The following is a 17,479-nucleotide window of genomic DNA, read 5'->3' on the forward strand; positions in this document are numbered from 1 at the left end:
ATTTTGAATTACACTTCCAGGCTTAAAAACCTCGATGAGTCAGTAATAGGAAGCCAGTCGCCCTGACGGCTCTATTATACATAATTTTAACTGGATATGCTACACCAAAGAAGCACGGTGATAACACCATCTTCACACCTGCAAGAACTCCTTTATTAATTTTTCCTGAAGCAATAAATGAGATGAACAGCATAACTTATAATCTAATTTTAGAGAGACCATAAATTTTGCCTTGTGCGGCAATTAATTATTAAGTGGCTACTTCGAAAGTGTTTTAAAATACATTTACCTTTGCTATATATATTGACTTTATCTTTGCTATACTAGCTTACTCCACCTTTCTTCACTACAGGAGCTGTGGGAGAGTGGCTATGTGCACATTAAAAATGTCCCAAAGGAAAGCAGTTGCTGCCTTCTCAAAGACAGGCCTCATTTTAGATATTGTGGCTCCAATGACACTTCGTGTTCAATTGCTCATCGCTTCAAGCCTCTATATATTTGTGAACTTTTGCCTTGTCTATATTGTGCTCGTACGATATGCTGCTATGTGTTTAAGATGTACCTAAAAGATGTAGTTACCTGACCTGCCTTTGCGAATACTTTAAACGGGGTCCTGCAACACTTTTCCCAATAATCATCGAATGGCTTCATTAAACGAGCTTATTGCCTCACAAATCGACTGCCAGAAAAATTTTTAGAATCCGTCAATTACGAGGTGAGTTACAGGGATTTGTCGCACGCTTCAAGCGCTTTCTCTCTCCTTTCGTACCAGCGAGCGCGCTGGAAGCTACGCATGGATGGGGGGATGACAAGGGGGCAAGAAGATGCATCTATTCGTCAGCGCTCGTCATAACTTTGAGAACTTCCTTTTCTTTTTTTCTTCGAACGCGCGGCTAACTTTCAGTGTGATCACGAGAGATTGCGTGGGCACATGGCGGCATCCCGCAGCGGCTTCGGTAACTATGCAGCTCACGATGCTCAAATCAGCCAATGGTCATGGACTTTGGGTTTATGGCGCAGACATGTGGGTTTATGCCATCATTTGTCGTGAGAAGAGGGGACGATTTCTAGCTGACTGAGAGTTAATTGTAAATTCCAGGCCACATGCTGCGCTATAATGTTTGGCTCGCGTGTCCTCAGGAGCCTCGACTTCCGATCTGCAGCGTTTACTGACCAAGTTGAAAAAGTGTTGCAGGGCCCCTTTAAAAGCAACATTTCTTCCTTGCTATGTCGTGCTGGTTTAATAATATGCTATGTGCAGCCTGTTTATTTATTATTATTATTATTATTATTATTATTATTATTATTATTATTATTATTATTATTATTATTTCGACAAACCTTGCTTTTACTTTCTGCTGGACCCTACCCAGGGAAAGTTTTCAGAAATGGTGCTCGCACAATAATTCTTAGCCAGTTCCTCTTAATCTAGCTGGAATTTCTGTACACTTGAGCCATAGACCGAGTGATGTGAAGCATTTATTGAAGTAGTATTCAAGTGGCTGAGATTGGCAGGACAAATGAGTCGAGGTGCTACATCCTCTAGCAGTATTTCCAAGGTTGCCAGGCAGCACTGGAATCATTCTTGCTTCACGGCCATGACAAGATGCCAGAGGGGATCAATCTGCCTTCTTAAGAACCCGACATCCATTGTAATAATAATAGTAAAAAACTTGGAGGACGCTTGAGCTTCACCATCAAGAGTAGAACGCGATAGCATAATCGGGCACTATTCGCATCACCTTCTCAATCACTAGCCTGGCTTCGATTCTTGGTGGATATCTCAACTGTGCAGCAAGGAAAGGAATGCCTGTACGTGTAACACTGGCCGTTTCAAATCACCCTAGAATGCCTACTGCAAGTACAGTTGCGAAGTGCCCACTGTGCCATAATTCTTCCTTGTGCGAATTGGCGAAGTACCCATTACATGTCCGTAAGGCAACATGTGCACCTGCGCCACTGCACACTTTGTTGATGCTGTTGCTGATTAATTATGCCTGAGCACTTTGTAATAGGTGGGCCTTTAAACCTCCCACTCGTGCAATTCAGATGGTGTGATGCCTGGTGCAATTTTATGCTTCTTCCATGCAATATTACATGCCTTAAGGAGACTCCTTGCACTACATGACATTCTTATAGGGTCTTTTTCTGAAACAGTTTCAAGCACTGCCGTGGCTCTGTGGTAGAACACCTGCTTGCAACACAGAAGGCTTGGGTTCGATTCGCACTCGAACTGCAGGTTTTAATTAATTATTAACATCTGTCTCGATTTTTTCCTCACAGACAATGACGATTTTTCGCTCAAAACCGCCAACACCGACGCCGGGATTTCTGCAAAACGAGCTCTTTAACCTTTTCCTTCTCGTTGACGAGTGTAGTCATGAGATTTTGTACCAAAATGACCGACGACGACTATACTCGTCATAAACAAAACTGGTCTCACATGGAACCAATGACGGCTATACACGTTATAGTTGTTTCTTGACGCTAGATGGCTACACTTGTCCATGTTGTGCCATTTGTGTCTCGACTTTCATTCTATTGCCATCTTTCATTGTATTGCCGTGCGGTGAAGCCATCTTCAAGCTGTTTTTTTACACAATTAGTGAAATAAAGGAACCCCATTGGATTGAAATAATGGTATCGTTTTATTCAGAAAAAACGCTCTAGGAACTCAACGAAAAAAATTTTTTTTGGTAAATTTGGCACAATTTTCTTCGTTTTTTCACGGTAGGGAAAAGGATTAATGCTATCGTGTTGAAATACATGCTTTAGGCATGGCAGCCACTTACCTCCCTGGCGATCTGATCTAGGTCCTCTGCTGCACTGTAGAGCTTAGTGGCCACCCTGCGTCGACCGCCCGTTGCCATCTGGACTGGCAGATGCTCACATCCGGGACGCCTTGTCTGCAACACAGCCGGCCATTACAACAGCTTTCTCAATTTCCTAAAATTCTGAGCAGCGGATGCGCATGAAAAGCATTCTTCAAATTCGTATGCCTGTATTGTCAAGCTTCTCCCTTTCTCTCTTATACACACAAACACAAGGCATCCTAAACAAGAATGCCCTCCAAACTGCAAACATGATGAATGAGTACTTCAGGTGACATGAACCTACATGGACAAAGTGCATTGTTACGTCAATCATAGTGCCCTCATGAGTTGATGCTCTAAGAGTAAACAAAATATTATAAACTTGCATTGCACATCATAAACTCGGGAGATAAAGCCCAGTTCCTCTAGAAGAAGGACAACCCATTGAGCCATTGACGGCCCTGTCAGAAGTTGCCACTTTTAAGTTTCTCATCCAGACGTGGTATAGTGTTCCATTAAATGAGCATTTTCGCTGACCAGTCTAAGAGGTATGAGAAGGCAACAAGATTTCAAGTTCTTCATGTGCGAAAAACTTGTTTACAAAACAAACTAGGAGTGGAAATAGAACAAATATAAACATTCGCCAACACATCTGGCTGAATGAAACTCGAGACAATACTTGTTGAACTGACATATGAGGTCAGGTGATGAGGAAGCATGTGTGCTCAACTTGTGCAATAGTGTACAAATAGTGCCTACCCATAAATTTCACTTAGGCTTGAATGTGTGAATGAAACAAAAGAAACATATCAAATAGCCAATCATGCAAAGCAAGTGTGCATTTGAACATTACCGGCCCATCCTCCACACAACTATGTCTTTCGGAAAGTGGCCTCAGCTTTGAAGCAGGATTTTATCTTGTGTAGAAGCGGTCAACCATATCGTGCGAGAGCGATTTTATTGAACATTTACTGAAGACGAGTGCCACTCTGCGCATACGATGAATTGACAAGAACTGATACCAGTTTAATATATTGACGCTGTTCACCCAACAATCCCTTCCCCACCCAATCCTAAACTGCAACTGAGAGCCATCCTCTTACATGAAGTAAAAGTTAAATTCATTCATCTTGTGTAGCACAGGTAACTTATGATTCAATTTATTGAGCTTCCTTTGGGTACCTTACTCAAGACTGTCCTGGGCTGCGATAAGTTTGACTCATTATCAGTTGTCCCCTAAGTAGGGCCTTACTAATTCGTCCCTAACACCACGGGAGAGTCCCACAAAAAGTTCCGCTAATCCATCTGTCTATATTTCTTTGGTTGCATGCCCATTGGCTTAACATTATGCTTATTTTAGCTTCAGCAACGACTTACGCATTGACTTCAGCATCGACTTACTTTGCAGTGAAAGTATAACATTATAAAACAAATAAAAATATACATATGATATGCAACCTAACGTTTAACACCGAATACACTGAGCAGTAATCACATATTGCTTACATTAACATAAGACTGTTACTGCACCAAAGTGTCTATTGTCATGGATACGTGCATAACACAAAATAAAGCTTGATCGACATAACAAGCATGCAACACTTTCTCCTTGCAGAAAGTCAGAACAGACACCACACGCTAAACATTGTATGATGAAAGAAAAGGTGCTAACTGTTGTGCTGTACGCTTAACAACATTAATAGCATACCAAATTAGCCCAGATTAAGAGAGCTGACACCACTACTACCTGCAATTAGCAGGTATATGTCCCACTGTCTTAAAAAGAAGAATTAAGCAAGGAAGTCTTAAGTTTCAGCACAAACTGTGCTGTGTGATTCCTGAACCTTTCTCTACATGACGATGATATCCTACGAAATGCACCACAGGTCCTCTGTTTCACATACGGCTTGGAACACTCGAGGCCTCATCGGAAATCAATGTTTGGACATACCTGTCGGATAGAGGTTCAACCGCTTGCATACCCCAGTGCAATGAACCAACATGCTGAAGAAATCACCATGCAGCCATAGCCTCGGTTTTGCATCCGTTATGGCTTATCACTCAGCCCTAAACTCATAAAGAGACAATCCTTCTACTTCCCGTGCAGTTATCTCCATACCAGACGACCCTTGAACACTACAAACTACGCAGACTAGAGTAACATGAAAGGAAAAGTTCCATCACATTATTTTTCTCTGTCATTGCTAACTTCAAAAATTGCGGTATGTTTATCATACACTTCGTACCGCTTTACGTTAGTTTATAAAGAAGCTTAGTTTATAACGAAGCACTCCCTATATGTGAGGAACTTATCGGCATAGCAAGCTGCTCACAAGTGCTTCCTTTCGGCTCCTGCGGCTTTTTATGTTTTCAATAACTCTCTTAACACGCCTGCAAAGATAAAAATGAGAGCACACAGAACCAGACAGCTGGGATGTTGAAAAACTATCCTGGGAGCTTACAGCACAACTTCCAAGGAATACTCAGCATAATACAATGTGTGGACAACTGTTTTCCCACACTTATAACTTGAATTGCAGGTTCCAAATCGTCAAACTAGTTGCAGAACAGACATTCCCATGATCAATATGGGTATCCTTGCACATACATATCATTTTAGAGTTTTCGATTACTTCACGAGAACTTTCACGTACAGCTGCCTAGAGAGATGTTGACAGAATGGTTTCCTACAAAGTGACACAAGTATTGTATATTTGGTTCAACTTGTTTGTAATAGGACTGAACCGGAGAGCCAAACCAAAAGGATTTTGTTGCCTCTGCCATCAAGAAATGCAAGTCATTTATCACTTTCTCACTTTAGGCATTTTGTCTACTCATGTAAATAAAGGTTGTACAGAAACTTCTCAACTAAATTTTGTTCAAAGATGCTATAAAATGTCAGAAATACTTTTTTTGTCCCTACAAGTATTAAACATTAACCCATTTGATCACTAAGTAACTGGTTGATGTTTCGTTTCATTCCAAGATGAGTTAATGAACGCAATAGCCTTAGGAAAGACGTTTTATAAAAGTCATTGGCCTGTTCACCTCCAATTTGCCTCGTCTTTTTTCAGTGCCTTCAATTACTATGCTGCATTTGCTGTTAAAAGCATACTTCTTACTAGTCTGTAAACTATATAGCAGTCTCTGTTTTCTGCATTCCCTTTCCCACTAAACTCTCGGTGAGGGGACCTTTAGTGTTTATAAGTGGATAAATTCACCAATACAGCAGATAAGGTAGACGCAAGATAAGACATCAGTGCTCTAGCTTTTCATACAGACGTCACTAACCGTCTGCAAGTGTTTAGTCAACAGGAGGACAGGGCGCTGCTTGGCAACCATCCACAATGTTGGCTGCGGCGCAAAACAGAGAAACGCTGACCCACAAACAATCCACCTCGCGAGGATGGGTTTGGCTCTCGCACTGCATGTATGCAGGGTTCTCACAGACTGCCTCGGTTAACTTGCTATTATGGGGAACCTGACCGAAGAATACAGAACAGCACAGACTTAAAGAAAAGCTGCAGCCCCTTCTTGCTTTTCTCATTTTTTTTTAGCACTATGGGCTGTGGCAAGCACAGATTATTGTGATCTAGAATATTCAGCTTCTAAATTTAAAGCTACATAAAGAAGAGAAATTACTGCCACGAAGGTTCCCTGACAATAGCATACAGACAAAAACAAACTAGAGAATACCAAAGCATGGGCACAGCCCTTGTAAACTCTTATTTTGTCAAGTTTTGTGCTAGCTATGCAGTGACAATACCTCATCACTGTCGACACAATAGGAGACTGTCATCACACTAACAGCTTGCAACGAATGGCAAAAATACATTAGTTTAAATGTAACGCTTCTTACATGCCTGTCTGTAAAGCTGCGAAGTGAATTTTAATGATAAAAGAATGCGTTGCTATAGTTCAACCCACAAATGTTTAGCAACCAAGTGCAGTAGTACTGATTTCGTCCCACATGGTTGAGTGCAATTACCAGCACTAGAAGAAAAAAAAAAAGAAACTAGACATGATCTAAGGCAGAAAGAATTCCAAACATTCCAAAGAAACTGGGAAGTAGCATTCAAAGCTGCTAAAGATTCCAACAGCATAATGAAAAGTTTTCGTGCAAGACTGTTACGTGTATTCAGCCCCAGTTGTCCTAAGAGTGCCCCCAAAACATTTGAGACAAGCGAACTGAACGTGCGCATGAGAACCAAGGCACTTATCAAGCGAAATCTAATAACAGTATTGTATGTTCACACAAATTTGTAGTTCAATCAGAGCTTCCAGTGAACATTAATCCTAGGTCAATGTTTCGGAGTGCTTGTACACATAGCTAGTTTGAATAAAAGAGAGTGTTACTGTGAGGGAATACATTAGACATATGACAGAAAGCTGCAGATCACAATGCATTGTAAAGTGCAGCACCGACTCGCAGGAAGAAACTCCTTTCAAGTTAAGACCAGTATTCCAGCTGGCCTACTATAACGGCCGCAGTAAGGAGTTTCCAGAACCACATTTCTGTTATACTATGACAAAGTTAACCAGCTTTAGGAAACAACTCACGAGTAATCCTGAGCAACGTGCGTGAAGGGTCGATTGTGTCAACAAGTACACAACTCTCTATAGTGAGTCATTTCCTCAAATGCCAACATTTTGTCAAGGTTGTTTACTCGTCGAAGAATAAATGTCATCCCGTGGCAAACATATGAAATGCCAAATGCCTTTACTTCGGATGAATACTGCTGTCAGGCAGTTCGGGTAATCCAATTTCTCAAAGGCAGGCCACACTTCCAGCAGTGCTTATGATTTACCACCGTAAGTGCAAACATTAAACACATGGCACAACATACTGACTCATTAAACTTTGACCGAATCGATTGCAACGGCGATCGCAGTCGTGACCAGCCACGGTGCCAGTACTTCGAAAGCTTGGAAACGGTGTTTAGTACGAACGCTTATGTATTCGTCCACTTGCCCCGAAACTTTAAATATACACGTGGGACACACCGAAATGTGTCGATAAGTCGCGGCCAGGTTGCTTAGATTTGCGAGTTTCTTATCACTTGTCAGCAACCTACACGCCCCAAAAAAAAAGACTCCGGTTCCGAGAAAAGACGTTAGTGCGCCAAATAGTAATGCCGAAAGGACCAATAAACTAGTGTTTCGGTGAGGCAGCAAATGTGCGGAACTCGAACTTTACGTGCTAGACCAGTGTTTAGCGAAAGATTCGAAAGGTTTGAATAGTACTCACAGTAGTATAGCACCGCCGCTGTCACACAGCCACACCTTGCCAAGGTGTCTTTTCTTCGCCGACTGGGCAGCATAGGTGTGACACTAGCACAAGGGCAACGAGACACATATTCTCATCGTTGTCGCCGGATACTCTTCCGACACAAGTCTTCGGTGGCTCGAGGCTCCAGTCGCACACACAAGTGCGGGGGCGAAAGGAAATCGAGATGCGAACCTCAGTCGAGATGGGCGCACTTGCTGGACGTCTCAGCTAATGCCTCTTGAACCTCGATATGGACGGCAGCATTCTACGGCGCCAGTTACAGCGATGTCCTCGCACATCCGCAGTTCACAACAACGCGATTTTTCCACACGTGGTAACGAAAACCACGAACAAATCTACGAGAGGTTCACGAGCGCGCAAGCGCCATGATTTCCCGGACGTCTCCAAATACAGCGCAACATATACCGGAAGTGCATGGGGAAGCTAATTGCTTATTTCATTGCGATTTTCGTATCGAGTGTCAAATCGAGCGAGATCCGCCTGTAATAATAAAGTGAGACTATAAAGATGCGTGAAAATGGCAGTAATATTTGATTATTAAAAAGTGGGTGGGCGTGCTCCCGTGGCGTTCGTGCCAGGCATGCTAAAGGCAGCTGGCGTATGGAGGTTGCCGTGTGTTGAGCGTGTGGTTGATCATCGGAACTACCGTGTCGACGGGGGGGTTGCGGGTCAGATCGACGATGTTTTGTGGCGTGATATACACCTAGAGGTGGCGTCCCAGAAATGTTCAAGCGGCTGAAGGAAAAAATCGTGGAAGAAGTGAAGCAGTCACCCATACGATTCCCGCAGTTTCCAGCAGGACAGGTGAGTTTGTTTACACGCGAGTTTTATCGCTGCTTCGAGTGCGGCAATCGGTTGCTATGGCCTCCTCGGAAATCAGAATGGTTTGGCGTAACACCTGTACGAACTGAGAGTGCGGCATAGGCGTCACGAGCGCACGCGGCCGCGTGGACAGCGTGGAGTACCATGACATCTGGTGAACGCGAATGAATATCTTCCATCGACATGGCACACCCGACATCAAGTCGAGGCTGCGGCAGCAATCGTTGGTTGTCGTGGCTGCCCGCTCGTTTTGTTCGGAGATTAGCCTCGCTTACAGATAAGAAAATTAGGTCAATGTACGCGGTTGCTACTTAGTGGTAGCCGTCTGCTCTAAACTATAGTTTCACTCGTCGGAGCGATCGCAGTGTTGCGTCAGTGCTTGTTCCTGTGCTGCCACTATAACGTGAGATCACTGTGAGGTCAAGTTCGTTCACAAGCGAGTATAACAGTGCACAGCGGGACGAAATAGTGATTTCGCAGCGTTGTACGTGTCATAGTTGTTATCACGACGGAGCTTGTTTAAGCTGGAACCGCAGGAAACTACAGTACAGAAAGCTTACTCATCGGCAGCTAGATAACATTGAATCATACGTTGTGTGTTAGCTCCACAACCTGCCTATTCGGTTATGGTTACAAGCTTCTCAATGTATTTTTTCACCTGGGCATATATATTTTCCACCATGTTAATGCCTGCTGTTATACTGGTCGAGCCTAAAACGTAAAGAACAATCTGTAGGTGTCATCCCAAGGGCACAAAATGATTGCTCTATGTACTTGGGCATCCTTGTCGAAGTCGGCTTGAAGTCAGCAGCCATAAGTTCAACTTTGAAAAATGACACCAGTATTGCACTGTCCTACTGTCAGCCACCAAACATAGGGCCACATTGGTCAGTACTGGCACATTGGAGATGAACATTTCATCCTTAAATAGAATGTTATAGTCACCAACTGCAAAGCTCACTTCCCAACTACTAAACATGGTAACCATTACTAATACACCCGCACGACCTTATCTGTAATATGCTCATGAAGCCTATGTCATGTATGTACGTACAAGTGCTACTTACAGTTTGGTCACTGCCATACTAATAGAACATCTATGGAAAATAAAACAAGTGGTAGTAAAGAGAAACCAGTGTGTTGCTTTTTTCTACATTGTATTTATTACACCACGTGTAATGGTATACCATGGTCATTCCACAAAATCGTGTTCAATGTGAACTACACTGTACGAAAAGGAAGCAGTAAAGGAGAATCGTCGATGTGTTAAGTGTGTAATCGTGCTACTATGCATATGTCACCCTCATTTTTATTTATAGCCATATCTCTGACAACACAGTTAGTGCTTGCAAGAACTCGCATATTTGGAAAAATGCGCAATGTTATTGATCTAAGTTGCAGTTAATTGAAAAATTATAGTAAATAAATTTCTGTATACTTTCAGAAAGTAACGTTGGTTCTCGTATCTCACCCTTTCCGTGTGTAACGTTTTTTTCACACATGCACTTGTGTCAACCTCCTTGATACATCTGGACATGCTTCTATTCAGAGCCACTGGAACGACAGTGACAGTGTGCAGCTAAAAAATGTCAGGCCCACTACTTCAGCACAACCTTTTGCCAACATATTGCACGCTTGACACTCAATTGGTATGTCTAAGACACACACACCTGTTGGTTATTCTTATTATACAGAGAAGCCAACACATGTTGGCTTCTCTGTATTGCATACTGCATCCTTACTTTCACAACTGTGAGCCAGCCAAGTGATCTAATTTGAAGTATAGTGCTAGTTGGCGTACCATCTTTTGTTTTTTTCAAAAGCCCTAGGAAGACAGCAGCGTTAGTTGATTAAAAGCAGGCTGTGTGATAGTGAATTCACAGAAGACTGTAGTGTGCGCCACACATTCCCCTAATGTTGCTACCTGCCTATTGAAATACCACGGGAGAAAATATGCAGTGGTTGTACATGATTTCCATTTGCGAGCACTCATTGAGCTGTCACGTTGGCTTAAACTTCAAGTGAAAACATCATGACATCTGTGACATACCATACTTTTCTGTGCGATGTGTTGCTGCCGGATTGACCACTTCTACCAGGCAAACTGTCATGTTCGTAACTCTTATGTCGCATGCAGGCGGGCCCTGGAGAAAGCGGTAGCAACAGCGATGCATCCTTTAGCATTACTGAAGATGACCAGCAACCAAACGAGGTGATTGCCTTTCATTTTGACATTGCACGTTTTGCTTGAAAAACGAGTGCCCTTTCTTGGAGACCAGACTGTGCATTGCTAACGAGCAACATGCTTGCCTTGCCCAGGAGGATGGTGCAAGCAACAGCACAGACCTGCTGCCGCTGTACCGGCCACCCGAGAACAGCCCGGCTTTGGTCGCCCCCTCAGATGCAGAGAGTGAGACAGAAGAGCTCAGCCTGGACCACATCTCCAAAGAGGAACTCTGGGCGGCATTTCAGACTGCTCGTGCACGTGTCCGCAAATACCGCAACAAGTACTCGGAGGCAAGTTACACAGAACTTGCCTTGCGTGAAATGCCAAGGTTCTTGAGGCCAAATTTAAAGGAAGTTGTAGTTATACAATAAATTATAGTGTATTTTACAGCAATTAATTGTCATTACAATGTAAATAATTATGTAATTATTGTACACTCAGTCATGTTATATTATTTCATAAACGGAATTCAACGACCAACTCAAATTGCATTCGATAGCTATCTGCTGGCAGCAAGCATTCTGAAAAAAAGTGAAAAAGCATTTCGGAATTCTTGCCAAAATGCCCGATGTCCAACATCTTGTTAAACATGGTGCTGCCTTCGCCAAATCGATCGTGTGTATCAAAATGTTTCAAGCAGAAGTGATATAAAGGAACTTTAGGGAACAAAAATGCTTAATTTACTATTAGCCCAGTGTTTGTGGTCTCTATTCTTTGCCAACAGTGCACAGAAATGACAAGAGTATGTCGCGTCTACAAACGAGGACGCCGTGCCGCAAAGGGATAAGTGACTGTGATGAGAGTGGTGGATTGATTGGTACAATGTGAGAAAATGAGGCAAAATTTTAAAGCGGTTAGTGAGGTGAAACCAGTTTGTAACTTCAGATGAACAATGGCCTGACACCATGGATTGTTTTCACGTTTGGCTGGGACCTAATGGTCATGTATTTAATAAAAGAAAAAAAAAATGTTTTAATAACTCGACCAATATGCTCCACTATGACTATCAAACTGACGCACAAATGCTTTCACTGGGCTCTCTCAGTTTGGTCGGCTCCTGACAGGAACATTCTAAACCACGAGTTCTTCATGCAGGCGGTTCAAGCATACCGTTCCTTGGATACGGAAAAGGAGAAGATTAGGGTAAGTTTGCTCTTGGAATGATGAAGCAGAATAGAGCGACCCAGTTACTGAACCGGCCTGAACAGCTGCATGACTGAGCCTTAGAACATTTCTACAGAGACTAAATTGTGTGTACCACTGGCAACATCTACAGCTATTCTGCACTACGCAGCACTGTCTACATAACGTAACATAATGCACACACCTGGCCTCTTATGGTCTAGCCAAGGTTTGCTCGAAGGCCTAATCCACCAAAAGAAAGGTTCACATTTTAAAGCAGCAGTTGTTCTCAATACGATGGTGGTTGAGAGCCTGCCACAGTCGTAGTAAGTGAGTTTAGAGCAAGGGGAATTGCTAAGAGCCTGCTTAATAAAATTACAGACACTTTTTCTTCAGTCAGTCAGCAGACAACTTAGTCTTATGTTAAGCTTCCATTTCTGAACTTCCCAGATAGACATAAATGTCTTGCATGTACAAGCGGCTTTTATAAAAATAAGCCAAATGCGATTCTAGCTTTGTCTTTGTATTTTGTTGTCCTCGTATCTTGCACTGTCTGCTATGACGGTGGTTGGCCAGTCAGTCAAATATGCATCTTAGGTAGAGCAACATGCCTATTTTTCAAATGCAGCCTGGCTAAAGTTTCACAGATGTGAATTATGTATCATGTTATCTCTTTCTTCTTTAGCTGTCGCAGCTTACGGTAAGGAAAGTGGCAACGCCGTATAAAAATTAAGCGTGGACGCTTGATAATCAGCAAGATATTGAAGGTTAGAAATGAAATGCAGCCATCTTTGAACTCTCCTATTGGCACTTTACATTGGCTGGTTTTAAGGGCTTCTTTTTGTGGCTATTACCCATGAATCTTGTCTTAGCCATGTTTGTGAGCCTGTTTCTTGTGTAAAACGGTGCATAGTAAATGGGAATATTACAGAAATATTGTTTACATAAAGAGAGTTGGTCTGTATGTTTCAGTCACCTGTATTTAAAGCACAAACGTTTCTCAATCTCCAGAGCCTGTAAGATCTGCTGCTGCATCACAGTCTATGTGTTGTGCCACATGCCTTAATTGCCTGCTAGCAAATTGTTAACAAATGTCCTCAAAGCAGCAGCTGAAATCAGTTTATGATGTTTGTCAGCATTGTGTCTGAAACAATGTTCGCGAGACTGTGAGTGCAGTCTTGTGGATAATGCCGGGAGGTTAGTCTGTAGTTGCGTTTGTCGCTGCTTCTCAGAACTTACTTGTCGGGGCGGCCATTCCAGTCGAAAGTAGCTGCCACAGAAACTAGGAAGCATCCTTTATTGTGTGTGTGCGGGTCCGTTGTAGCGCATCTTGAGCGAGAGCCAGGACAAGGCCTTGCGCCGCATGGGTGAGCTGCGTGAGCAGGCCCAGCTGGAGCAGCAGGCCAAGGCGCACCTGGAGGAGAACCTGCGCTGCCAGCTGGAGGAGAAAGAGCACATCATCCAGACGCTGGAGACCAAGGTGGCCCTGCTGAAAGCCAACAATGCCATTCCCGGTGCCCCGTGTGACACCACGGCGCAAGACGAAGAGCTGGCACACTACAAGGAAAAGGTGGGTGGGCTGGAGATTACATTTTCTTGCCTGTCTGCGCTCGCATGCGGGCGATCACAGTGATGGGCATTGGTGCTAAACCATCAAAGGGACACTAAAGTGGAGCACTAGATCAATTTAGACTGATAACTTATTTGTTGAGTACTCTGTTGTCGTTAATTTCCCAATCATTGAGTGTTTATTAGAAGAGAAAATGAAGGTAGGCCTTTTTATTTCCAGCCAAACCTAAGCATAAAAGAAACTGAAGCTGTAGCTGAATTAGGAAGCATGTGTGTAAGCACGCCTTCAATTTCTTTGTCGGGAAAGGAGATGTACCTTGAATTACAAGCACGTGCAAGGTGAGTTGTGTTCTTTGTTCACATATAAGAAGCAGTTTGAAAGGCATGAAATAAGCAGTTGAAGTTCAGCGCCTCCTGTCTCTACGTCTGCATCGTGGTTGTTTCTTTCTATGTGTCGCGCTAACACATGCTGCAGTTATTAAACACCAACTTGCCCGAACAGCTATCCTTTTGGACCAGTATGTACTACATTGGTGCAACATCATGGATTTTAAAGTATTTTTTTCCTATTTTAGCTGCATTGGCTGAATGAAACTTGCCTAAACATGCCATGTTGAGTGTTCGGCTGCCTGAGACCATACTATAATCCATTTTTACTGATAAATAATTGTGTAGGCCACAGCAGATGGCATATAATTCGTGTCAGCCACCCAGATTTTATGCCTGGGAAGGTGGGAGTTTTACACTTGTCATCCACACATTATTTTTTTAGTTTGTTACTATACACAGTGCAATGTACACTGAAGCAATGCACCCCGAAAGAACGAAAGAAGGGAATTGTTCAAGGGGCTCATTTTTTTGTTACACACAACCAAATGAACCAACAGACCATTAAGCCTTGTTGGTTTTATTTGGTAATGCACTGAAGTACTTCTGAAAAGGCACCAGTTGTACATGCTATCAATGCATACTGGCTCAATGTGGTTCCATGCTATTTGCCCTTATGGCCATAAAAGGAGGCTTTACTAATAGGGCTGAACCTCAATTAAACAACAAAGCAAGATGAGTCATTTGCTCTGCTGGTATCCTTGGTATCTCCTTGGTGTTGCTAACATGCGCTGTCACATAGTCGTGTGAGAGAGCCAAAATTCATTTCTCGATTTAAGTTTCGTGTCAGCTCTTGCAGAAGGCCAATCACATTACTCCACACTCCTTTTCTTCAGCAGTCATGCTTTGGTATGCTTACTAATAAGGTGTGGGGCTATTATTCTAGAAGCCTGTATGATTGTTTTTACTGTTAAAACCTAGCAACCTCGACTTAACAAAATGTGCAATGTAACGTAGTTTTGAGCTGCAAGCTGTATCGAGTCTTGACTGTATAGTAGCTTTGCTGAATCTAACAGGGCTTGACGAAGGCGATGTTCCTGTAGACAACCATTCTAAGTCTGCTGCTTCAGAGGAACGTTCGTTGGGCTGAGGGTGTCCCACCGCTTGTGCAATGCAGGTTCAGCGCCTGGAAACCCTGATGGCCAAGTGCAAGGATACAATCCAGAACAGCCGTGAGCGGTCCACTCAGCTCATGCAGGAGAGGGAAGCTCTGGCCCGAGCACTTGACGAAAAAGGACGCCAGCTGCAGCAGCTGCAGGTGTGGGTCCTGCAGAACACTGCTTTTAATATGGGTGGGGCACAGTGCACTCTCAATCACAATTGAGCCCGATCAGGATCGGGTCTATTGATCTCAATTTGCTTATTTGCATAAGATGTGAAGGGAGCAAATCTTGGTCAAGAAATTCAATCTTAATGGGGGCTTGATTGCGATCGAAGGTGTCTGTGGGATGCTCGTGTAATATCCTGGATTCTTCACGTTTTCCTGACATTCAAAGCACCTTGCTCGGGCAAGTAATGCAGTCACACCTTGTGCCTTGCAGGAAAGTGAAGCAGAGGCGCAGGCCAAGTGGCGCATGGAGCAGCAAGAGCTAGAGCAGCAAGCACGCCAGCTGTCCGAGTCTCTTGATGCTGCCTCAGCCGAGCGAGCCCAGCTTCATAAACAGCGTAAGTGAGGCAGTGAATGGCCATCTGGACATTTATTGCAAAGAGTGCTAATGCTGCTTAGATTTTGAGAGGTCTGGCACTGTATCTGAAAAAACTCCAATCCACGCATGCGATGTACGTCAGCCACCCACTGCATGTTCAGTTGCAGCTAAGCCCAATCGGGGTTGAATTTTTCAGTCGTGATTGGTTCCCATCTACAGCCTGTGTAACTATGTGTGAAGTGATAATGACATCACCTTGTTACTTTAAAACTTTCGGCTGTGTATATAGACTCTCATTAAACAGAACCTAAAGGGACCGGGAAAATACGTTCCGTTTAACAGAAATTCCATTTACTGAGAGGTGAACACGGGTGCAGAATTCAACTATGCAACCAATCGTGTTGGAGGCAGTTGTTCTGTTTAAGTGGCAATTGCGTTTAAGAGATTTCCATTTACTGAGAGTCTACTGTATTGTGCAAGATTTACTAGCGCTACGTTTATTTCAACCGCTCGATACCTGTCTAGTTCTTCGTTGGTGAATGCCATGGGACAACTGCCATTCATTATTGCCCTGCAGTGTCTGAGATCAAAGCGCAGCACCAGCAGCAGCTGGCTGCACTGGAAAAATCATTGGATGAAGAACGCTCGCGCGCCAAAGTGGCCGATCTCGGGCTTCTCAAGGTAGGCTGGTAAATTTGCAACTGATTTTGGGAACTAGCTCACCAGTACATTTTTGCAATACAAGTTGCATGTCGTGCATGTCATACAACTTGTTTATCACACTTCTTTGCTCACAATGCATCTACCAAAAGGCAACCCATCATATAAGGCCATTCTTTATCGTGGTTTAAGAATTGTGACCAATTCTTGCTTCTGACTACATCAACTTGACCATGTGATATAAGCGATACTGCATTGAAGCATGCCTAATGCAACAGCAAAAGTGTCATTAAATTTTTTTTTCCTAAATATGGTCCAGTAGTAAGTGGTTGAGGTAGGGTGAACAGGTTAAATGTGCTTATAAGTTTTATGACGTTTCTAAGTTTTTGGTTGATAACTGACAAAATACTCCTGCAAAAATTTTCCACACTGACAAATTGATAGAGTATATGTTATGAAAGGACGGTGTTTGTTCGAAGAAAGACATGGTACGCAGCCTCTGCATGGTCAGTGGTACATGTTTTCTTCGTAGTTGTACTTCGTAAGGGTCATCCATAAAGTAAGCTGAAATTTTGAAATGGGAATGCATCCTTATTTCAGTCTACTGGCATCATCCTCATTATGAAACCATCGTAAAAAATTTAGGGCTACGCAATATCAAATTTCTCAGAACGGTGGTTTGCATGTGGTAAAACTGCCTATGCATGTTGCAGCAACTTCCTGTTGCGCATGCGCCTCCATTGACAGTGGGGCTTTTTATGAACATCTTGTTGGCTGGTGTGCAAATTATGTTCACTGGTATTGCTGCTGGTGTGATCTGACATTTTTATTCTATATTACAGCAAGAGTGTGACAAGAAGATAGCAGCAGCCGAGCACAACTGGGTTCAGAAGCTGGAAGCGTCTGAGAAAGAATACCACAGACGGATCTCAGAAAAGGTGAA

The 17,479-nt window shown here is 43.2% G+C and overlaps 1 protein-coding gene across 1 annotated transcript in view; it reads left to right on the plus strand.

Moving 5' to 3' along the window:
- Positions 1-8,552: 8,552 nt before the first annotated feature.
- Positions 8,553-17,479, plus strand: part of LOC119386010 (golgin subfamily A member 4) — a 28,546-nt gene continuing 19,619 nt past the window's right edge. The window contains exons 1-9 of the mRNA XM_049413541.1: positions 8,553-8,907; positions 11,063-11,137; positions 11,245-11,442; positions 12,248-12,295; positions 13,599-13,844; positions 15,348-15,488; positions 15,772-15,895; positions 16,454-16,557; positions 17,379-17,474. Of these exons, the coding sequence (XP_049269498.1) occupies positions 8,827-8,907; positions 11,063-11,137; positions 11,245-11,442; positions 12,248-12,295; positions 13,599-13,844; positions 15,348-15,488; positions 15,772-15,895; positions 16,454-16,557; positions 17,379-17,474 (1,113 nt within the window). The 5' untranslated portion in view covers positions 8,553-8,826. The remainder of the gene's footprint in view (positions 8,908-11,062; positions 11,138-11,244; positions 11,443-12,247; positions 12,296-13,598; positions 13,845-15,347; positions 15,489-15,771; positions 15,896-16,453; positions 16,558-17,378; positions 17,475-17,479) is intronic.

This window comes from Rhipicephalus sanguineus, chromosome 3 (assembly GCF_013339695.2).
Source record: "Rhipicephalus sanguineus isolate Rsan-2018 chromosome 3, BIME_Rsan_1.4, whole genome shotgun sequence".
In the NCBI taxonomy this organism is placed as follows: Eukaryota; Metazoa; Arthropoda; class Arachnida; order Ixodida; family Ixodidae; genus Rhipicephalus; species Rhipicephalus sanguineus.